This window comes from Micromesistius poutassou, assembly GCF_964030765.1.
Source record: "Micromesistius poutassou genome assembly, chromosome: 4".
In the NCBI taxonomy this organism is placed as follows: Eukaryota; Metazoa; Chordata; class Actinopteri; order Gadiformes; family Gadidae; genus Micromesistius; species Micromesistius poutassou.
Genome location: NC_140274.1, coordinates 18571205 through 18593506, shown reverse-complemented (window position 1 = coordinate 18593506; position 22302 = coordinate 18571205). Strand labels below are relative to the sequence as shown.

At 42.6% G+C, this 22302-nt stretch overlaps 3 protein-coding genes across 7 annotated transcripts; 2 read left to right on the top strand and 1 right to left on the bottom strand.

Annotated features, from left to right (window-relative positions):
- Positions 1-5: 5 nt before the first annotated feature.
- Positions 6-2825, top strand: LOC311342562 (uncharacterized protein). Of its 4 annotated transcripts, none has more exons than XM_084467395.1 (10): positions 6-137; positions 336-662; positions 934-1023; positions 1303-1350; positions 1513-1539; positions 1680-1883; positions 2048-2089; positions 2200-2259; positions 2348-2377; positions 2481-2825. In XM_084467395.1, the coding sequence occupies exons 1-10, from the start codon at positions 74-76 to the stop codon at positions 2531-2533; spliced, it is 945 nt and encodes a 314-aa protein (XP_084323521.1). In that variant the 5' UTR covers positions 6-73; the 3' UTR covers positions 2534-2825. The 4 variants fall into 4 exon arrangements, with proteins under 4 accessions (XP_084323521.1, XP_084323520.1, XP_084323523.1 ...); XM_084467394.1 differs by having other exon boundaries at positions 1303-1359; XM_084467397.1 differs by lacking the exon at positions 1513-1539.
- Positions 2826-6527: 3702 nt separating this feature from the next.
- LOC311342017 (uncharacterized protein) lies at positions 6528-9728 on the top strand. 2 transcript variants are annotated; one of them, XM_084466831.1, is made up of 6 exons: positions 6528-6652; positions 7158-7321; positions 7432-7643; positions 7773-7849; positions 7992-8231; positions 8465-9728. In XM_084466831.1, exons 1-6 carry the CDS (start codon positions 6611-6613, stop codon positions 8711-8713), a joined length of 984 nt encoding a protein of 327 aa, XP_084322957.1. In that variant the 5' UTR covers positions 6528-6610; the 3' UTR covers positions 8714-9728. The 2 variants fall into 2 exon arrangements, with proteins under 2 accessions (XP_084322957.1, XP_084322956.1); XM_084466830.1 differs by having other exon boundaries at positions 7154-7643.
- A 197-nt stretch (positions 9729-9925) lies between these two features.
- Positions 9926-22174, bottom strand: abcf3 (ATP-binding cassette, sub-family F (GCN20), member 3). Its single transcript, XM_084466957.1, has 21 exons — positions 21919-22174; positions 20463-20610; positions 19161-19237; positions 18869-18924; positions 17221-17318; positions 16864-16986; positions 15924-16190; positions 14558-14638; positions 14375-14434; positions 14154-14210; positions 13552-13574; positions 13388-13443; positions 12763-12963; positions 12364-12440; positions 11856-11900; positions 11631-11763; positions 11413-11501; positions 11242-11333; positions 11026-11158; positions 10758-10845; positions 9926-10419 (listed from the first exon to the last, which is right to left on the bottom strand). Exons 1-21 carry the CDS (start codon positions 21989-21991, stop codon positions 10261-10263), a joined length of 2136 nt encoding a protein of 711 aa, XP_084323083.1. The 5' UTR covers positions 21992-22174; the 3' UTR covers positions 9926-10260.
- Positions 22175-22302: the final 128 nt, after the last annotated feature.

Sequence of the window (22302 nt, the reverse complement as noted above, 5' to 3'; positions counted from 1 at the left end):
ATTTCCGGAAACTAACGTGTGGTTTTCTCAAGTTACGAGAACATAACTGTTCAAAATCACCTTAACCTTCAAGATGTTTGACATGTACAAGAGCATAGCTTGGTTTGCCTTGTGCTCTATATGTGCATCTTTAAACGGTAAGACATTTTTAGAATACATTTAGCTGCTATCAGACTACTTGTGTTACTATTACATTATTATGATTATTGTATAATTGGTATTATTATTAAACCATAACTATTTCTGCCATCCCTTTATGGCCATTCATCTTTTAATACGTTACGGTGGGAAATGTTTCACATTTGTGAAAGCAAGCTATATGGTATGTCTTTCAGACCAGCCCAACTGCCAGGATTTCTGTGACACAGTGTTGGTCAGTGCCTCACTGGGGTCCCCCGTACTCCTACCCTGCCATACTCCCTTCCTCGGCAGAACTGACTGGATGCTGTGGGTCCAAAACACTGGAGCACCTCTGGTTAATCTGTCGTCTCAAGGGAAGGTTAGGTTCTTGGAACCCAGGCAAGGTCGGGTGAAAACCTTCCCAAACGAGGGCTCCAGAGGGAACTTCACCATCCGTATCGACGCTCTTCAAGAGTCGGACCTGGGATGCTACCAGTGTGGACCAGCTGATGCATGTCACCAAGTGGTAGTTCAAAAAGAGGGTGAGAAATGTGATCATTATTCATACATTTCTATCTGATAATAATAAAAAATAACACAATAACAATAACAATAACAATAACATAATTTTACCGTGGTTGTTATTTTTAGAGAGAGAGAGAAAGCAGACAGACAGACAAACTGACAGAAAAACTGACAGACAGACAGAAAGACTGACACACCGACTGACTGACGCACTGACTGACTGTATGAGAGAAAGAGAACTATAGAAAGTGCCAGGTATGTGAGAGTAAGCTGCTGTTTCTCCTGCAGAAGTTGATCTGAGACTTCCTTTGTACATCTCCGCTGGCGTGACCACAGTCATCCTGTTTGTATGTTTATGCTGTTATTACGCATGCTCACGTGAGTTACTCCATTTCACACTATATTAGACAACATATCATTTAAAACCGGTTGACTTAATGGATTGGTCCGTGTTTTAGGCAGAGGGGTGTTGGATTAATGATTGTCATTTATTGGCACAGTCATTGATTATTTATGAAACAAAATCTGTAGGCCTACATGTGTGACTCTAGCAACAATTGTAGAATTGTATTTATTAAATGTGAAATAGGAGCAAATGGAAAACCGATAATGGACGTGTATGAACAATGTAAGGACATATTCTTACTTCTGCGACAGGGCGTAAAGGGTGTTCCCAGTCACAGAGAGGGGCCCGTAAGAGACAAGGTATGAGAGGTAGGGCTAAACATGCACTCAATGCAATATATTAAAAGGACTTAGGTAAACCCACGAACAGAACTATAATTAAGATGCTGCCATTTCACTGTGTAGGCCTAAATGAATATAAAAGATGATTAAACATGAAGGTATTGTGATTTTCATTCCCAGGAGACAACAATGATCATCTCATTCATGGTGTGGTTCTCTCTCTTATTCTTCTTCATCATCAAGTTCATGTATTGAGTTCATGCTGACTTTATTTAGGTTCTTGCTAGTAGTCCAACCATATCCATTGCTGTTGTATTTGGGGTTTTATTTTTATTTTTGTTCATAAGAAAACGGTGAGCAGGACCCTGCAACCATTGGCCTATCTGAGGACGAGCGATTGGCCAGAAATCAAGATCAAGGTCCCCCAGCAACCGTTCATGATTATGAGGAACATCAGAGCGAAAGTGTCGCCCCCTGTAGGGCAGTCAGAGGACACCCGCAGCTCGCACGGACCAGGAGTACCGAGAGAAAGCATGCCCTGCTAAACAGAGGTTTCTGAGGACGTCTTGCGGTTTATATTTGTGGCAAATCCATCTATTAACAAGCATCTCAATGCCAGCCTAAATGTTGCGAGCTGACCTCCATTTTCGTGGGGCGACTTTGGTCTGGCTGTTTGAGGGTCTATCCCTGTCTAATACATTTTCTTCATTTTCAGAAATATTCAGCAGACTTCGACAAGCAAGTCGTCATTTTTATGGTAATTTGCATCTCGGATGCCTTAATGTAGGCTGTAAATTGATTGTATTTTGTATATGATGTCTGTATTCATTATTTTTTTTTATTGATAAGACTTTTATAACTTTACAGTAAATCAAGATGAGCTAATCCAGCAAACGAGTTCCGCTCAAAAAGACAGACCACCCAGAGGTAAAAGGAGCAGTTGCTTCAGAAATGAACTACAAAATAAACATAACGGAAAACATTTTGATGGAATGTTATTTGTTTGTTATTGCAGCAGGTCATCGGGGAAAGAAAGCGAAACAGAGTGAGTAGGCCTAGTAGGCCTGTCTTCAATTATGTATTATCAAGGTCAAAATTGTCTTTATTCTGTTTTAATGGCTGCCCACTCATTTTGTTGTCTTCTTCAGGATATGAAAACCCAATTTACAACAGCAGCCCCAGCCAAGTCAATCATCTTTAAAGAAAAAACGAATTTGAATGTCTGCTAGTGCTGCTTTTTTTTATGTTGAATTTAAAACGATCGTTTTATGTAATTATTAATTGAATTGAATTGAATTAAGTATTTGACGTTTGTTTATGTCTCCTGATTCTTATGAAGGTTGAAAATCTCCTTTCATTCTCCAGGCATGTGATTGATGTTTTGTGTGATCCCATGGTGCATTTCTTTCCACCAGGCCCCTACAGACTAAGCTCATTTCTAAACATAATTATAATCAACATAATACCTAAACTCAACCTTACCTGACCTGTATTGTAACTTCATTACTTTTATGATGTACCTTTGATTGAATTTGTCATTGTCAAATTGATCAATAAAGGACAAAAGAGAATACCAGATATCTTGTAAGTTGGCTTTAGGATAATTAGAGTAAATGAGAAACATCTGGTTTGTTTTTTTGGACACTAGACCAATCTCAACCACACTGACCTAACTGAACATTATGATCTGTACCCACAATATTACTCTGTGGAAGTTAATCCCCTTCTCCCTGTTAAATTTATTGTATATATGCAAAGTATGTTGCTCCTCAAAACCATTTAAAATGGGGGATTGTTCTGAAAAAACCAACACTATACTTTGCCAGAAAGACTTCATGTCTATTTTTATATCGAAAGAGCAGAATGCAAATCTCCCCTTTGCAATTTATGTTCATGGTAAGCTGAAGGAATATAGTCTCAATTAGTACATTTTTCAGTTTATGGTCAAGGCGTTTTGCTGAATCATCTTTTCTACATAGATGAACAAGGCAGGAGTTACGAAGCCATGGCCATTGCTCATCAATGCCACTACTTATTCTAAGAAATGGATAACTCTGTCATCCTAACTGTTTCTTACCGTGGCTGTTTTGTGACAAGACAAGTAAGCCGTACTTTGAAGCCCACATCCACAATGACGTACAATGATTAATGTTCATACATATGCATGCATTTCCTGCCAAAACCCTGTTGACCTTTCAGAAACATTTCAGAACTTTGAATGTTCTCATCATACAATTTGCAGGTAATGGCAGGGTTCATATAGGGAGGCTAACCCTTGTTAGATGCAACACTGAACAGAAAGGTACAAATGACTTCTTGGCAGACACTACTTTGTGGCATCATGTTTGATGTGACTATTGGAACTCATTGTTGATTATCAAAATGTGTCCAACAGAGGAAATACAAGAAGACAATGCGCTTCTAAAGTCACCACAATTAACCGAGCCCTGTGACAAAAATGGATTCAACATTCACAAGAATGCCACAGTGATCCCTTTGAATCTGGACACCATCCAGATCCTCTCTAACCAGAGCGTGAAGTGTAAACCCAAAACTAGATCCATCGACTGTCACTTTCAGCTTTCCCTTCACAGCATGCGGCACCCAGTCTGTGGTATGTAAATAGCTTAAACGCCATGCACTTCATTAAAGATTCCGCAGACCAATGCATCTAAAATAAGTATTGCCTTTATTTCTCAGGAGATGAACAACAGCATTATCTATTGGATCAACATCGGTGCAAGAAGAGAGAGAGGCTCTACAATAAGAACAGTTCCCTTTCGGTATGAAAAGAAAGAAAAGAAAAACAACACGGTTCATGTCACTCTCTAATTTGCTTCAATATTAATTCAGTTGCAATTGTTTGTCAGACAGACGGTGATGTGCAGCTTTGCCTTGCCCAGCAGGTCTCTGCTGGACGTGACGATCCTGGGCCAGTGGCCAGAGCATCAATCAGCACTCAAGAGTGATGGAACCATCAGGGCAGAGCTGAGGTTTGCTAAAGGTCGTTCTGTGTTTCTGCTCAAATCATTCTGTTTGTATGTGCCAAACAGATTGACATGGCTAATTGTAGGCCTATTTTATAATTTGAGTGTTAATGATAATATAAACATGTCAAATGTCAATATCAAATATGGCAACCAAGTGTTGAAGACATTGATTAATATTTAATCTTTAATCTTTAATCTTTAATCTTTTTGGAGTCAATAGCAACCCTTTATTGAATAAGATAAGGTAAGATACACACGTGTACTGTGCATCTCTACAGATTCTGTTTATGTCGAGGTGCATCTACTCAAATGTGAGGACGAAGCGCTAGAGCTGCTACTGGAGGACTGCTGGGCCACGCCCACTCATGACTCGGACCACCCCCTGAGATGGATCCTGCTCATTAAACGGTCTCTGCACTCACACTTCTTTTTTCAAGTGGTGGGCGGTAACTGAGTACATTTACTCATCTACTGAGTCAAATTGTGTACATTTTACTACACTGTATTTATCTGACATCTTTAGTTACTTTAGATTCAGATTAACAATACAAAATATAAGTGCCAGATACATTATATTATATCAATAAGTTGTTATTGGTCCCCAGGGGGGAATTCAGAAGATACCGAGCAGTATGAAAATGAATATAAATGAATTAAAATTAGCATTACCTTTACCAGCTACAACATTAAAGTGTACATATTAGTGCATCAATAAATATAATTATATATATTATTCATGGTTCATTTTGCCTAATGAGTCTGATTTTTTTTTTTTGTACTTTTGTACTGTAGTTTATTATTGTGCAATTTTACATTGAGTAAAAACTTTTCAATGCAGGACTTCTGTAGCGCAGGCCTGCTACTTTTAAGTACAAGATCTGAGTACTTCTTACACCACTGCTTATTTCCTTAAACACTTGAGAAAGTCAAACTAAGGCCCTGTCCCAATTCTCCCCCTCCTCTATAGATTTGAGCCCTAACCCTAGATTTTGCACATTCCCGCGAAGGGGTAGGGTGTACCAATACAGGGGGGGGAGCTGACTTGCAGCTAAGGGCACTCAAAGCAAGTGTTCTTGTTAAGGGGAGAGAAATGGGACTGGGCCTAAATCTTTGCTCTGTAATATCCAGGTGTCCTTTTAGCGAGGATAGCCATGAAGAGACTCGTTTGTTGCTGGTTGAGTCAAGCAAGGAGGTGAGGTATCCATCACTTCAAAAGCGCTTTGTCACCAAGCTCTTCTCGTTTGTGAATGTGTCCCCAGGATGGAAAAGACTGGTATGAGACCATAAAAAAAGATCTATTAAAATGTTTATAATATGCATTTAAGCATTCAAGTCAACTGAAAACAAAATCTTCCTATAGGTGTATTTCCACTGCAATATAGAGATATGCAAAGGACAAGATTGCACGCAATGTGACAATAGTGAGTGTGTCTATATGTTTATACTACTACTTAAATTAATTAATTTCTTATTTAAGCTACTTTGAAGGCTATTCTCAAAATGTATTGCTTTCCTTCATCGTTTGAAGGTTTTCAAAAGATGAAGGAAAGTATGTATAGTATGTAAGTATAATGCATTGTAAAAAAATAAATAATAATACATATACATATACTGTTCCATCTACTCCAGAAAGACTACAAACAAGACAGGTAAGAAGTCAGAGGATCCTGCCTGATATAGTCTCAGGTGGACCCCTTATTCTTCTACTAAATAAATGACGTGCTGTGTTTACACCTGTTCACCTGACCAATAATTATTGAAGAATATATGTAGCAAAATTCAAATGGCAATGCAATTTGTAATTTGCAATTCAATAAGTCATTGCATTATGCAATTGACATCCATCATGCAATTTAATAATGTAATTGAAAATACGTTATTCACAGTGTATTTTAATATGCAAAGTGACAATTAAATCCTCAATTCAACTTGTAAAAGTTATAACAATAAATATAGAATTAACATTTTGTCACATTTGTTTTTCATTGTCACATTTTTTGAGTGCCTTTATTCAAATGGAAAAGCTAAAGCGCCCCCGTGATTGCAATGCGCTTTGCCACGCTCCGTGTGTTGCAAAATTCAAATGACATTTCAATCCGCAAAACGCTTTGCAAAAGATTTTGCAATCTATCAGCGAATCGCGTGTGGGCGGGACCTACGCCACTTCCTCGTCATTTCCTTGTTTATGTTCGTATGTGTCAGCAATGGAGGAGATTGTCGCTGAACTCCGAAGTTTGGCAGATGATGTGGAGAACAATCGTGTTGAAGACACAGATGCAGTTGATAGAATGCGTGCTCTGGGAGATAGGATAGAGGACTTATCCTTACTGGTACGTTTTGACGCCAGTGTGGTAAACTTTCCCAAGTGCTACAGGTACTGGGTGCGAAACGTAGGGTCGGGAGACCTACCGTGGAGATACCCTTGGAGAATGGCAAAAATATAGGATTTGATCCCATTTTCTCTAAATTGGGGACTTATTTCAGTAACAATGATAAAATGGCATAGATTACTATTTTGACGATTATATATGACAAATTACCACGTTATAAACAAAAACATGTGGGTCCACTGGCTATTAATATTCATAGTATATCCATTATGCAATCCATTATAATTCATAGCTATATCACTCGTGTTTGTTGTAACAGACTCGACCAAAAGATAGCAGCAGCAAAAGACTTAATATAATAATAATAATAATAGCCTAATAATAGTATGGTAGCTATCTTTAGCTGAAAACAAAATGGTTGGACCAGGAAGGGATCAATATGACTCATCTGCTTCTTTTTCGTTCCTCTCCTTGTATCCTCTCCATGTTGTTCTTCTGAAGCCAGCAGATTCCAAGAGATCTGCTGGAAGAGCTTGTACCAGGACCATTATCTTACCGGTCGTCAAATACCATCCCTCCATCACACACACCAGCCACCAGGGAAGAGGGCCAAGCCCAGCCCAGAAACCAGACCAGAAACCAGACCAGAGGCCAGCTAATTTTGTCCTGGTAGGCAGATCAGATGTTCTAGACTATGGGTCAGGACGCAATATGGGTCGCAATCCAGTTGGCGGTCGCAGTGGACCAAACTCTCTGAAAACTCTGAGCTCTGGCCCAAGTCCAGGGAAGTGCATCCTGGAGGGAGGGGAGCTGACCACCAGCTTTGTGGAGAAGGTGGAGGTTCTGACTCGGGGTCAGAGGGAGAACCCGGCCTGGTTCGATTGGCGGAAGAACCGCATCACCGCCTCCAATGTCCACCAAATCGCACACAGCCGCTTCGTTAACGGGACAAGCAGCACACCCCCTGCCTCCTACCTAGCTAACATCACAGGTAGACCACACCTCCTACCGGTCTGTCACCACAGGTAGACCACACCCCTTACCTGTTGCTATATGACCAGTATGGTGTGGTTGTTGAGAGCTGTGTGTTTGTGTATAAAGCTGTGTTTCTAATACCCAGGACATGGTTCGGGGGTCCAGACCAGAGCGTTGAGATGGGGTGTGGACATGGAGGGCCGGGCAGTGAAAGAATACCAGGTAACACCAACCTCGCTCCACAAACACCTTGTATGTTGTATTTCAATTCAAATAGTATTTCAGTGGATGAAACCAACATTGGCTACATAAAGACATCATATAGAACTTTGATCGTAAATGGTATTTCGATGGAAACGTTCAGGTGCTGAAGAGCAAGCTTCTTGGGCGAGAAGTGATCGTTCAAGACTCGGGTCTGTTCATCGACCCCAAGCAGCCCTGGTTGGCTGCCAGCCCTGATGGCATTGTGATCGACAAGCTGTCTGGACAACGGATTCTGTGCCTGGAAGTGAAATGCCCGTTCAAACACAAAGACTGCAAGGTTGAGGAGGCTTGCAGGGAGGACAAAGACTTCTGCCTGCAGATCCAAGAGTCACCTAACCAGGTACGTTTAGAGGAGGGGGAGGAGTTACCTGACCAGGAGAGTGTACTGCATAGTTCCCCTGAAGCACCCCTGGGATACTTCTACACTCTGGTTTAATGAATTAATTTGTATTTTTGGGTAATGTGTAGTGTGTAAATGTGGGTAATGAGCCGTGTTTACTTGTGGGTAAGGAGTAGTTTGTGTTTTTTGGGTACAGAGTAGTGTATTTATAGATAGTGTGTTTGTGTTCCTAGCGGCCAGTATATCGGTTGAAGCAGAACCACAGCTACTACAGCCAGATCCAGTGCCAGCTGGCCGTCACAGGGATGGAACAGGCAGACCTGGTGGTTTTCACCCTTAAGGAGACGGCCCTGGTGCCTGTGTCCTTTGACCCCGAGTTCTGGGAGCAGACGCTGACCAAGCTGAAGAGGTTCAAGGAGCTTCTGCTCCCCCAAGTGGACGAGCACAGGCCGCCGGACCCTGCAGCGAGGCCAGAGATGTAGAGGCTGGGCTGTGTGTTTTGAGGTCCGAAAGGAATTGAAGCAAAATAGAAACTGGGGCGTTCTCAGACAAAATGCTGGACTGGGCCCAAGGCGAGGCTCTGCATTGGGCTTCCATCCCAGCAGTATGTGCAGGATTGCTCAGCTGAACTATTCCAACATTTACCACATGCTCACAGTACACCGATGCCAGCTATCGGTCAATACAATAGGGGTTTGGAATCAGCATTTGCTTTGTTCTACCTACAAAAGAAAAATGACGTCAAATAACCCTAAACTAAGGGTTTTAGGCCAACTAATATCCAGGGGTGGGGATTGGCAAAAATATTGTATATAGTATTGTGATATTTGGACCACGATTCAATACTGCGATTTTGCGATACAGCAAGTATTGAGATTAGATTCTGAGATTTATTGCGATTCATGTTTCCCATATTATTCAAATGCTTTACAAAAAATTAGGAAAATAAGACTTCAAATTTCACATTTAATTTTGTGAACAACATTATCTTTTACACATTAACTGAAGTGCAACTTAGGAGGGTAGTGCAAAAACTTTGTCCTTGAACATACAGGACCATAGTAAGAGACCCCTCACATGAATGCTGAGCTCGCAGCACATAACTTAAAATTATTTAATTACAAGAGTAACATAAAACAGACATAATAGAGTAACATAAACCTGAGAATAATCATATAAATGAGTAACTTAGAGCTTCATTCAAATTGAGAAAAATAAGCAAATGTGTACTGCTAGAGTCCAGTCCTGTTGGCTGCAAGGTCATCAACCAAAATGTTAATTTAATTTGGGAATATTGGCATTTTTGTTCAGAAAAAGCAGTTGGTCAACATGCTACATGCTATCAGAGTTAACTAAATATATATTTTTTAATTGAAATATTGCAATACTTTGCACTACTGTATCGATACAATTCAGTTAAACCTGTTGTAATAACTGCTAACATGTATCTTTACTTCTGGGGCTTAAAGGTGATATTGGGCTAAATAAACCTGATCAAGTGATTATCTCTTGACTCTTATTGACTTGAACACACCAACCATCCAGAATAATTGTCCTTTATTTCACAATAAAGGTCCTAAGGAAAACAGTGCAGGAACCTTATTTCCCATTGATGGTCCTGATGAACAGTGCCAGAATCTTATTTTACATGAAGGGTCCTGATGAAATCAGGTGTTTAAATAAAACACAAAAGGTAGGAGGTGATGGTCTTTATTAGCAGGTTTTTTATAACAGCTTAACTTATTATGGGACATAAACATACAAATTATTTCTCTAATAATGTCCATATGTCTTTCTCACGTCTTGCTTTAAATGTTGGAGGAACAGAGTCCGTCAGATCGGCCAATCACGGTCTGACCACGCCCACTAACAGTTAAACAAGAAGGCAGCAGAACCGGTTTCGACTGTTTCCCTCTGGATCGCCAACCGACAAGTGAGCTGGTGGGGAGGGTGGAGTCACTGGAACTTAAATGTGATTGGCATTTGCATGTATCAGTCCTTGGCAGGGAGCAGGGAGAGGTGGGCGGGATCACAGGTAGCCCTCCTTCTGGAACTGCTCCTGCAAAATGTCGCGGTACTCGTCGAAGCCGCCTTCGATGCGACGCACGGCTCCCTTCTCGCACACCCAGAGCTCCTTACACACCAGGCGGATCAGCCGCTCGTCGTGAGAGACCAGCACCACCCCTCCCTGGGGAGACAGAGGGGTCAGCAATGCTAGCACAACTAGCCGATGACGCTACCGCTAGCACCAGTAGCCGCTAACGCCACTACTAGAAACACTACCCATTAACACTTCTAGCTACCAGCCTCCCTGGGGAGACAATTATCCAGGTAACGCTAGCTACTAGCAACACTAGCTCCACTTACCTCTAGCTCCTGGTATAAGCTCCACTAGCTGCTAGCTCCTGGAGTTAGCTCCAGTAGCCTGTAGCTCCTGGTATTAGCTCCACTGGCTGCTAGCTCCTGGCATTAGCTCCACCAGCTTTTAGCTTCTGGAGTAAGCTCCACTAGCTGCTAGCTCCTCACCTTGAACTTGCTGAGGGCCTTGGCCAGTGCCTCGATGGTCTCCATGTCCAGATGGTTAGTGGGTTCATCAAGGATGTAGAAGTTAGGACTGGAACACAAACACATAAGTTCATTTAAAGAATATAGCCTTCTGATTGAGAGAGGGTGGTGAAAGTTATTAGGGCAATTTAATAATTGAAAGTTTAGAAGGTTAAAGGCTAGTAAGAGGTAAGGTTTAGTTGGTTTAAGGCTGTTGAAGCATAGCTAAAGGGCAGGTGAAGGTGCTCACCAAGGCATGGTCATCTGGGCGAAGGCGACTCTGCTCTTCTGTCCTCCAGACAGGCTGGCCACTGGCCTGGTGGCCAGCTCCCCCGTGATGCCATAACCCCCCAGCTGGTGGCGGTACTCCTCCTCATTACGTCCTGCAAACAGAACACAGTCAACAAGAGACTCAGGGAGACGGTCGTCAGGGAGACGGTCGTCAGGCAGACACTGAGTGCTCTACCTGGGAACTTGTTGAGCAGTAGCTCCACTGAGCAGACGTTGAGGTCCAGTTGGTCAACGTGATGCTGGCTGAAATACCCGATCTTCAGGTTCCTGTCAGAGAGAGTGTGAGTGAGTGAGTGAGTGAGTGAGAGAGAGTGTGAGTGAGTGAGTGAGTGAATGAGTGAGTTACCGGTGGGCTTGTCTCACTCCGTTGACAGGCGTCAGCTCCCCCATCAGGAGCTTCAACATGGTAGACTTCCCCGCTCCGTTCTCCCCCACCTGACAAGAAACATAGAATTAGACCAAGGCCACCAGGACCCTAAACCACTAGTACTCTAGAGACCACTAGTCCAAGATGGTACAAGTGTCTAGGTTCTAGAAGGCATGAGGAAGAGGAGGAGGACGTACGATGCAGATCCTGGACTCCAGGTCAGCAGACACATTGAGTCCAGTGAAGAGGCGCCGCTCTGGAGTGTAGTAGAACTCCACCTCGTCCAGCTGGAGGATGGGAGGAGACAACTTCTCAAAGTTATCAGGAAACCTGCAGACACAGAACAGACATGTAAGACACGTCGGCAGATACACACGACTAGAGAAGCTAGGTATGATGCAGGTTTGACCAAGGCCAATTACCTCAATGACACCTCGGTCTCCTTCTCTAGAGGCTTCAGCGGCGGTCTGAATACACAAACAGAAAAAACACACCTTTCATTCTGACGGAACAGAAGAGCCGGCTAGCACCCAGGATTTTGTGTGTGTGTGTGTGTGTGTGTGTGTGTGTGTGTGTGTGTGTGTGTGTGTGTGTGTGTGTGTGTGTGTGTGTGTGTGTGTGTGTGTGTGTGTGTGTGTGTGTGTGTGTGTGTGTGTGTGTGTGTGTGTGTGTGGTCCGGTGAGTCTAGTTCAGGTGTGTGCAGTTCGGTGTGAGTAGTTCAGGTGTGTGTAGTTCAAGGGTGTAAATCAGTTGTTTGTAGTTCAGGCGTGTGTCATTCAGGCGTGTGTCATTCAGGCGTGGGTGAAGTTCATGTTTAATTCAGATGTGTGTAAATCAGGTGTGTCTACTTCAAGTCTGTGTGGGTCGGTTCTGTAAGTCAGGTGTGTAGCTCTGGTGTGTGTAATTCAGTTGTGGGTATTTTGTACTTACAGTTTCTCCAGCAATTTAAGTTTGCTCTGCACCTGAGCAGCTCTGTTGGCATTATATCGGAATCTATCGATGAACACCTGAAAAAACACATTTCACAAAATGACGCAAACACAACGCTACTTACCACTGAAACACGACACATTACACACAAATGATCATGCACCCCCTCGCAGCTCTGAAGACCTATTCAGCTTGTTGAAGTGTTGGTTTTAGGTTGAATAGTACCTGGATACGTCGTCTGTATTATAACTATATACACTAGGAGGTAGGGATGGTGTAATACCTGGATATGTCATCTGTATTGTAACTATATACACTAGAGAGGTAGGGATGGTGTAATACCTGGATATGTCATCTGTATTGTAACTATATACACGAGAGGTAGGGATGGTGTTATACCTGGATATGCTCTCTGTATTGAAACTGAGCGTCATATTCCCTCTGCTGGTTTTTAAGTCTGTCTTCTTTGGTCTTGACAAAGTTCTCGTAGTCGCCCCGGTAACTGTCCAGCCTCTGGGTGTGCAGGTGGATGATGTCTGTAACCACGGCATTGAGGAAGTTACGGTCGTGGGACACCACCAAGATGGTGGACTGCCACGTCTGAGGAGCACAAATCAGATGTTGTACTGAGACAAATTCACACCAGCACTTACAAATTCACACCAGTAGTTGCAGAATCATACCAGGAGTTACAGAATCATACCAGGAGTTAGAAACATTCATACCAAGAGTTGAACAACTTCAGACCAGCAGTTACACAATCACACCAGGCATTATTAGATAGTAGACATGTATACCAGTAGTTTTACAGTAGACCACAACATTCATACCAGTAGTTACAGTAGACCACAAAATTCATACCAGGAGTTATACAGTAGACAACAACATTCATACCAGGAGTTATACAGTAGACCACAACATTCATACCAGGAGTTAGACAGTAGACAACATTCACACCAGGAGTTATACAGTAGACCACAACATTCATACCAGGAGTTAGACAAAATACCACAGGGTGTGTTACCTGGAGGTAGTTTTCCAACCACAGTATGGCTCGTACATCCAACATGTTGGTGGGCTCTGAAACACAACATGTCTGTGACTACACCACATACACACACATGCTGTTCATATACATGTATCTCAGGTATAAAATACATAAAGAGATGACCAAGGGGTTAAACTTACCATCGAGTAAGAGGAGGTCCGGCCTGAAACAGACATGAAGTAGCATTAGCGTTAGCACGGGTATGAAAGAAACAAGACATGTGGAAGCATTAGCGCTAGCATGGGGTAAGACAGAAATGCAGTAGTGTTAATTAGGGCTGAACGATTAATCAAATTCAAACCGACATCGCAATGTAATGGAATGCGATTTGCAAATCGCAACGGCTGCGATTAAAAAAAAAGACAAAAACTTTTTTATTTTCCAATTCAATAGTTAAATAAAGATCAATTATTTATTTAGTAATAATATCAATTCATGCATCAATTAATCTCAACACATTGGCCTGGCCGGAAGGAAAGAGCAGTTTATACGATGACTGCTTCCAATGTTGTGTTGGTCATACTATAGAATGATTTATTGCTTGTTTAGTGAATAATACAGAACATAAGGAACTTTAAAAAGAAAATGCATGCTAAATCGCAATCACAATATTGGTCAAAATAATCGCAATTGGATTATTTCCCCAAATCGTTCAGCCCTAGTGATGATGCATCTGGGACAAGCCTCCTTGTACTGCTAGGTCTGTAGGAGGATGGGTTAAGAATGATGAGAGGAGACTCACTTTGCAAACAAAGCTCTGGCCAGCGCTAGCCTCATCCTCCAGCCTCCGGAGAACTCCCTGCAGGGAAACACAATTAGCATGGAACACACACACACACACACACACACACACACACACACACACACACACACACACACACACACACACACACACACACACACACACACACACACACACACACACACACACACACACACACACACACACGGGGTGGGACTTACCTGGTAGTTTGCGCTTGCATTTGAGCAGAGAAGCCAAGACCAGCCAGGATGACAGACGCTCTAAGTGGACGGCGTGAGAGAAAGTTAAATCAGCCAACAACCTTTAATGGTTGGAAGTTATGTTATTGTAGAATAATACTACAACATCACTGTAGAGTATGGTAGCATATCAAAGATCAGTACCTTGCGGGTGCTTTGTCCGCCTCCATCTCCTCCAGCTGGGCGTAGATCTCCGACAGACGGACACTCGCTGCTCCATCAGCCCTGCACACACATCCCATAATAAGAACCACATCCCAGCTACCACCACACATCCCATAATAAGAACAACAAATCCCATATTTACAACCACACATCCTGAAGTAACCAGAGGGGTATTCCATCAAAGTTGGTAACGAAAGCGGCGCTTAGTTGATTAAGCCCAGTTAGAACTAGCGCCAACTTCCACTTGAGGCTTAAGCCGTTCCTTCAACGCAGTTCAGCCGCGCCTTGCTCAGGTTAGTTCAAGCCAGGCTAACGTTATCGTGGATTATGCGCGTTCACAAGATATGTAACCAGCCCAGAACCGTGAATGTCGAATCATGGATCAAATGTCCGAAAAGGACAGAGCGGGATCTTTTCCAGCGGCGAACAGAAGCTGCTTGTGGAGGTCTATGAGGAGTACAAGCATATAATAACTCAAAAAGGGAACACCGTAACCATTAATAAAACAAAAAAATCGCCGTTCTCTTGGATGCATAAGTAGTATTAAGCGTAACCCATTTTAATTAAATAATTGACCATGGATTTATAATCAGGGAGATAGTCTCGAGTTAACGTGTTGGACTTGCACCCGGTCGTCCGGGGTTCAATCCCCACGCAATTAGTAATATAGGAAGCATTACTGGAGAAATCATAAAACTTTTTATGCCATTTATTTTCCATTTCTTTGAATATTCTAAATAAGGGAATTAATAAAATTAATAAAAGGGAATTACAAAGTTAAGCCAACGCCAAGAATACTATGAAATACTCAGGACGCGAACTCGGGTCGCACGTATCACAGGGCAAGTGCTAGATTATTCATTCAACTGCTGATTCCTGATTTTGTTATAATACATAGATTTGTATAAAAATGTGTTGCGAAAATAGCCACGGTAACAATACATAGCAATTCATTTAACCTTAGACCATTAGTGAAAATATACGCTGTTTGTACTTCATATATGTACATTTATGACAAAATCGTGAGGACTAGGCTTGGCGGAACCTTCTGATGGTACAATTGTTGCCGACAGATGGATTTCTCTGCTAACACTGCTCAAGTTAGCAGTTAACCTGCTACCGACCAGGTTAGTTGTCGGATAAGTTGCCATGGTTACTTAGCAGAGATTCCCTTAACTCACGTTAATAGAACGCAACTCTAGCAGAAAGAAGCCAGGCTATGCGAAATAAGCCCGGCTTTGCGCTTAGCTTGGTTGATGGAATACCCCTCAGGACTCATGTTCCCGTGCATCCTTTGGCAACCAGTTCTCCCATTCCCGCACATCGCTTAGCAACCGGTACTTACGTTCCCGCGGCGATGCGTGCGTTGAGCTGGCGCTCCTGCAGCAGCAGCCCCTCCCTCAACGTGTCGCTCTCCAGGACGCTCTGCAGTGCCACCGTGTCGTCGCCATCCACCTCCTGCTCCACGTGCAGGATGGTGATGTGGGTGGGGACGCGCAGGCTGCGACTGGCCAGCATCTTCAGCAGGGTGGTCTTCCCCAGACCGTTCCGACCAATCAGACCGTAGCGTCGGCCCGCTGCCAGCATCACCTCCGCCCCCTGGAGCAGAGACCTGCAGATACACAACTTATTGTACACACCTCAACACATAATGCACAACTTATTATACACACCTCAACACAATGTGTACAATGTGTGTAGTTAAGGGGTGAGGTGTTTAGTCCAAGAGTGAGGTGTGTTTCGTTACAGAGTGAGGTGTGTATAGTTAGAGTGAGGTGTGTTTCGTTACAGAGTGAGGTGTGTATAGTTAGAGTGAGGTGTGTGTAGTTAGAGTGAGGTGTGTATAGTTAGAGTGAGGTGTGTATAGTTAGAGTGAGGTGTGTTTTGTTACAGTGAGGTGTGTATAGTTAGAGTGAGTTGTGTTTCGTTACAGAGTGAGGTGTGTATAGTTAGAGTGAGGTGTGTATAGTTAGAGTGAGGTGTGTGTAGTTAAGGAGTGTGGTGTTTCGTTAAAAAGTGAGGTGTGTGGTAAAAATTAGCTATGAGGAGGTAAAGAGTGATGTGTGTGTAGTTAAAGAGTGAGAGGTGTAGTAAACGTGTGGGGGTGTGTGTTGTTGAAGAGTGAGGTGTGTGTGGTTAAAGAGTGAGATGTGTATTAAAAGAGTGGTGTGTATGTGTGTAGTAAAAGCGTGATGTGTGTAGTAAAAGGGTGAGAGGTGTAGTAAAAGTGTGTGGTGTGTATAGTTCAAGCAGGAGGTGTGTTGTTAAGGGTGAAGGAGTCTCACCTTTCCCCAAAGGAAACGTCAAAGTTCTCAATGCGTATGTCATAGCTGCGGTTCCGTCCTGATAGGTCGATTCTGGTGTCCTTTTTATTGCTGGCCTGGCTAGCTGAGGCCTCCTCCAGCACTCTGGGGGTGGAGTCACAACACATACATTATGTTAATACATGTGTTAGGTATAGTGATGTCACACGGCAAACATGATGTATATACATGGGTCTGGTATACCCACATAGGTCTTGGTGAAACAGACATAGATATAGCTCACGGGGAAATGAAGTCGTGAGGAAACAGACAGATCTAGGTGATATAAATCTAGGTGCAACAGACATAGATCTAGGTGATAAAGTTCGGGGTACGTACAGGGGTGTGGTCGTCTTCTGTCCATCCTTGTCGTTGCGTCTGACATGTTTAGCTTTCAGCTTTGCTTCAGCCTTCTCAAGCTTCTTGGCATCCACTGTCTGGAGCACATTCATACAACACACATCCATATTACACACACTTTCATATAACACATAATATTACTCACACAATATAACACACAAGAATGCAAAGAAAACACTTAAGGGTAAACGTTTTAAGGTCCTTATAGTAAGCCTTAGTTAATAGGTAAGACCCATATTATATGCTTATTAACATTAATTGGTGTTAAGAATATATATATATATATATATATATATATATATATATATATATATATATATGTGTTAATAACATAATAAACATGTTTATTGTGAGATTATAAGACTTTTATAAGCACTTATAAGAAACATGTTAACTAATTATTGATTGCTTAACATTAATAGTCTTATGAGTTTCTTATAGTTGTTAATAAAAGCATTACAAACTCATTTATTGAGACTTACTAACGCACATGCTGAGTGAGTGTGATCTGTTCTTTGCCTCATATCAGATCCTTTAAAGGCTTTTATTTTGAATGTTGTGAAACCGGAAGTTCTGTTTACGTAAGTGGCTGATGCCTTCATGCCTATGTTTGACCAGAGCCCGTCTACGGAGAGCCTTGGCACTCTCGATTGAGGCCCATTGTATCGAACTTGGTTGCAGTTCCATTAGAATTCCACTGGGGGTGATCGCCTGAGTGCAGATTAAATGGGGGTCTATGGAGCTAGACGGCTAAATGTATCTCTTTCACCTGCTTGTCGTTGAAATATCGCAGAATTTATTGTAGATTCCGCAAGTTCAATATAGATTACAGTTCAAAAATGAGTACTTATGTCCTTTCGATAATAAACCCCAAATCACTTTTTACAGATGAAAACAGATCCGTTTGACACACATTTCTGTTTTTGTTTTACAAAAAATTGTAAAGGCTTTATATGAGGGAAATTATCAATAAAAGACAAGACGGCTGCTCTTTGTGGCTAAAAACACTTTTCCAGGCTGGTTTTATATTGGCTCTGCTCCCTAGGTCAAGCCAGTGTGACATTTGTGCTGACAACGTTTAACCACGCCTCTCACCCCTGATCCTAGGGAACCCAATGGGTCCGGTTTTTGTCAAACCTTTAAGACTGTAATGAATGGTCAGATCGCATTTTTTTCAAACACATAACCAGTATTTCTCCTGCTAAAAACTGGGTTCATTGTACTGGGGTAAAATTTAAGAGCTGTTATTTTGTGTCAAATTTCTTAGAAAGGTCACCCGTCAACTATTAGTGAGTTGTATGCACTGTGAGATATCTTTTCTGATTGACTTCGCCGGCCTCTGTATTAGACCATTTCGATTTCACAGAGCATCTGGCTCATTTCTGACCAATCAGGGACTCCCTTCCCTGATGGGTGTGTGAAATGGAATATTTCTCAATGGTGGAGGAACGTGGGGATGTAGCAAGCCAAGAGGGAGGGGGTTTCTTTGGTTGTTTACTTTCAGAGATCATTCTCTTCTGATCTCTTTTTACAACTTTGATCTTACCTACAGCACTTTAATTATGATACATACATTAATATATTGAAAACACACACACACACACAATTATATGCCATGGACACATACCGTGTTCTGTGATCTCTTCAACATCCAGATGCCCTGAACATCGTTAGTCGTCGTCACTGAGGAGGAGAAACGGGATGGAGAGAGGGAAGGAAATGTCAGACTGCGTCGTAAGGATTTTTAAAATCACTAATCCCAAATGCTTCCATTAGGAGACTTTTGTTTCACAAAATAGTTACTATGGTTACTATGCTACTGACAGAGCATAGAGACATGTTGGGTAACTATGGTTACAACCGGACTGAAAAAATGGGGACATGATAGGTTGCTATGGTTACTCCAGGGGTTTTCTTACCACATTCAGCTGACATTTGCGACAGCTGCACGGGAGCATCTAGCAGAAGCTGCCTCTGAGATCCATGGCCGTTCTGCCTGCAAACCAGAGTCGTACCAAATCAACAGGTTTCTGGCGTCACACCACATCAACAGGGTTAAGGATTAACACCACATCAACTCGCCTCTGGAGTCACACCACATCAAATAGCTTCTGGAGTCACACCACATCAACAGAGTTCTGATGTCACACCATATCAACCCGGTTCTGGAGTCACACCACATCAACACGGTTCTGGAGTCACACCACATCAACCCGGTTCTGGAGTCACACCACATCAACACGGTTCTGCAGTCACCCTATGTCAACATCTTTTAATAGGTGTTCTAAAATATGTTTAAATAGCTGTTTTAACAGTGTGAGGGGGTTGAGCTGGTTACATTTACAGTGTGAGGGGGTTGAACTGGTTTACAGTGTGAGGGGGTTGAGCTGGTTACATTTACAGTGTGAGGGGGTTGAACTGGTTTACAGTGTGGGGGGGTTGAACTGGTTTACAGTGTGAGGGTGTTGAGCTGGTTACATTTACAGTGTGAGGGTGTTGAACTGGTTTAAAGTGTGGGGGTGTTGAACTGGTTTACAGTGTGGGGGTGTTGAACTAGTTTACAGTGTGGGGGGGTTGAACTGGTTTACAGTGTGAGGGTGTTGAGCTGGTTACATTTACAGTGTGAGGGTGTTGAACTGGTTTAAAGTGTGGGGGTGTTGAACTGGTTTACAGTGTGGGGGTGTTGAACTAGTTTACAGTGTGGGGGGGTTGAACTGGTTTACAGTGTGGGGGGGTTGAACTGGTTTACAGTGTGAGGGTGTTGAGCTGGTTACATTTACAGTGTGAGGGTGTTGAACTGGTTTAAAGTGTGGGGGTGTTGAACTGGTTTACAGTGTGGGGGTGTTGAACTAGTTTACAGTGTGGGGGGGTTGAACTGGTTTACAGTGTGGGGGGGTTGAACTGGTTTACCGTACAGTGTGAGGGTGTTGAACTGGTTTACAGTGTGGGGGGGTTGAACTGGTTTACAGTGTGAGGGGGTCGAACTGGTTTACAGTGTGGGGGGGTTGAACTGGTTTACCGTACAGTGTGAGGGTGTTGAACTGGTTTACAGTGTGGGGGGGTTGAACTGGTTTACAGTGTGAGGGTGTTGAACTGGTTTACAGTGTGAGGGGGTTGAACTGGTTTACAGTGTGGGGGGGTTGAACTGGTTTACCGTACAGTGTGAGGTTGTTGAACTGTTTTAACCAACAGTGTGAGGATGTTAAACTGGTTTAACTTACAGTGTAAGAGTGTTGAACATTTGGAGGCAGATGTCTCTGATGTCCTCTTCATTCTTGCAGTCAGCGGACACTTCCTGCAGTACTCCACCAATAGCCTCGAAGACCTCGTCGTCATCCTCAAAGTCTGCCCCTCCGCAGTCCAAAACACCTGAAACACAGACACAGATATGACTGACAGTTAGCGGTTTACTACTTATCCCAAAGTTGCAATGTGTATCATTAAAAACTCGTAGCTTACCTGGACATATGGGTAGTCAATGCTATGTGATAGTTATTTCAATAATGGTATCAATAAAATCACATCCTAACCCTAACTGATCAATTCTACAATAAAAAAAAGCTGCCCAGCCCGTACCTCTGCGTTTGTTTGAAAAAACCATAGAGTGGAGGGAGTAGTTTCGTACTTACTGGGAGGGTTAAATCGTACACATTTCAACTAAGAATTAATGATACAGTCAGTCCATATTTATATGGATACATCCATTATTTTCTTCATTAACACTTCCCCCTAACTAACTTCCCACACATGCTGCTACTTCGGTAACAGCATGTGTTGTAAGGCTAGCTAGCTGTTTCCCCAGCTTGACTTGAGAGCAGAACTGGTAGGATCTATGGGTTTGGACTGCCTGTGGCAGGTTCTTGTTTTGGAAGTGTTGTATGGAGGAAACATGTTAAAATGTCTAACGTTTATATTACATTAATGTTAAGTCCCTTTGGAATATTTGAACAATGAGCAAAACCAGGGTATCTGAACAGCCGATAACACTATTTGTGAACAAACTATTTAGTGCAGCATTATTACCATCTTATGGTACGACTACTCTGTGCTTTGCACTGCCTGCTAACCACAAACATGTACTAGGTGATAAGGGAGTAGCAGATCTTATGAAGTTGCGTCCAGTCGTGAAGCACCACACACCCTTACATGCATAACACAGAAGTTGGATATCTGGCAGAATAGTGTCGTGTCTTGGTGTTTGGAGATCGATTACCATCTTTCTCCTGTAGGAGCCCTTATACGTGCATTTCCACGTGTGTACGCATTTGCCAAGCCAATCGGTCACTGTTGGTTAAATTGGATGACCAACCTGATTGGTGGGTAGGCTTCCCCTAGCTCTCAACTTCCGGTACTATTACGTCACCGCACCAGAATATGACCATTCTTTCAGATGTGTCTTGTATCTCTGGTGTCAACGCTTGGGACTCGCATATGGCTTTAGTCTTCGCATGAATTAGAGGCTAGCTATCGCACCATTGAGTCATATCGTGTTTCCGGACCCTCTCTACCGTGGCTGACGAGCCGAGCCTGTCTCAGTTTAGCCGGAACCCACGTTAAAAACCGTCCCGACTTCACGTGGTTCAACGGGACTAACAAATTGAATTAAAGTCATTTATACAATCCGATTTACAGACGGGATCTTATAGATAATGGATGCGTGGTCCATGTGGCTCATACCTTTGATGTAATTGAACACTTCTTGGTCGATTTGGGGAAACTCGCTCTTCAGGATGTCCACGTAGGTCGCCATGATACACCGGTCCTCCTGCAGAGGCTATGCGCATGCGGTGCTGGTGTATGATGGGAAACGTAGTTTGTGGTTTAAAAACAGCCTTGCTTAAGAAATAGTTGGATTGGTTTGCTTTTAAAATAAACGCCTTGTCCTTTGAAAACATGACTCATTGAAACTATTGAGACAACGTAATTGTCGTTTTTATACTTTAAATGTCATACATGTTGCACATAAATTGATTGTATTAAGTATTCTCTATACTCTCTTTATCATGAGCAGTGCAATTGTAACGAAAATGTTTCTCCAGTATCAATAATGAAACTGAATCT

What these genes read in the sequence shown, in the direction of transcription:
- abcf3 (XM_084466957.1), bottom strand. Translation starts at nt 21,991, where the DNA reads ATGGCGACCTACGTGGACATCCTGAAGAGCGAGTTTCCCCAAATCGAC. An exon ending in CAGAAGACGACCACACCCCT is followed by an intron (nt 16,987 to 17,220) that starts GTACGTACCCCG and finishes CTCCACCCCCAG; the next exon opens with AGTGCTGGAGGAGGCCTCAG. An exon ending in TGGAGTCCAGGATCTGCATC is followed by an intron (nt 11,502 to 11,630) that starts GTACGTCCTCCT and finishes GTTTCTTGTCAG; the next exon opens with GTGGGGGAGAACGGAGCGGG.
- LOC311342562 (XM_084467394.1), top strand. Translation starts at nt 74, where the DNA reads ATGTTTGACATGTACAAGAGCATAGCTTGGTTTGCCTTGTGCTCTATA. An exon ending in GCATGCCCTGCTAAACAGAG is followed by an intron (nt 1,884 to 2,047) that starts GTTTCTGAGGAC and finishes CTTCATTTTCAG; the next exon opens with AAATATTCAGCAGACTTCGA. An exon ending in AGCAAGTCGTCATTTTTATG is followed by an intron (nt 2,090 to 2,199) that starts GTAATTTGCATC and finishes ATAACTTTACAG; the next exon opens with TAAATCAAGATGAGCTAATC.
- LOC311342017 (XM_084466830.1), top strand. Translation starts at nt 6,611, where the DNA reads ATGCGTGCTCTGGGAGATAGGATAGAGGACTTATCCTTACTG. An exon ending in TAGAGGACTTATCCTTACTG is followed by an intron (nt 6,653 to 7,153) that starts GTACGTTTTGAC and finishes GTTCTTCTGAAG; the next exon opens with CCAGCAGATTCCAAGAGATC. An exon ending in CTACCTAGCTAACATCACAG is followed by an intron (nt 7,644 to 7,772) that starts GTAGACCACACC and finishes TCTAATACCCAG; the next exon opens with GACATGGTTCGGGGGTCCAG.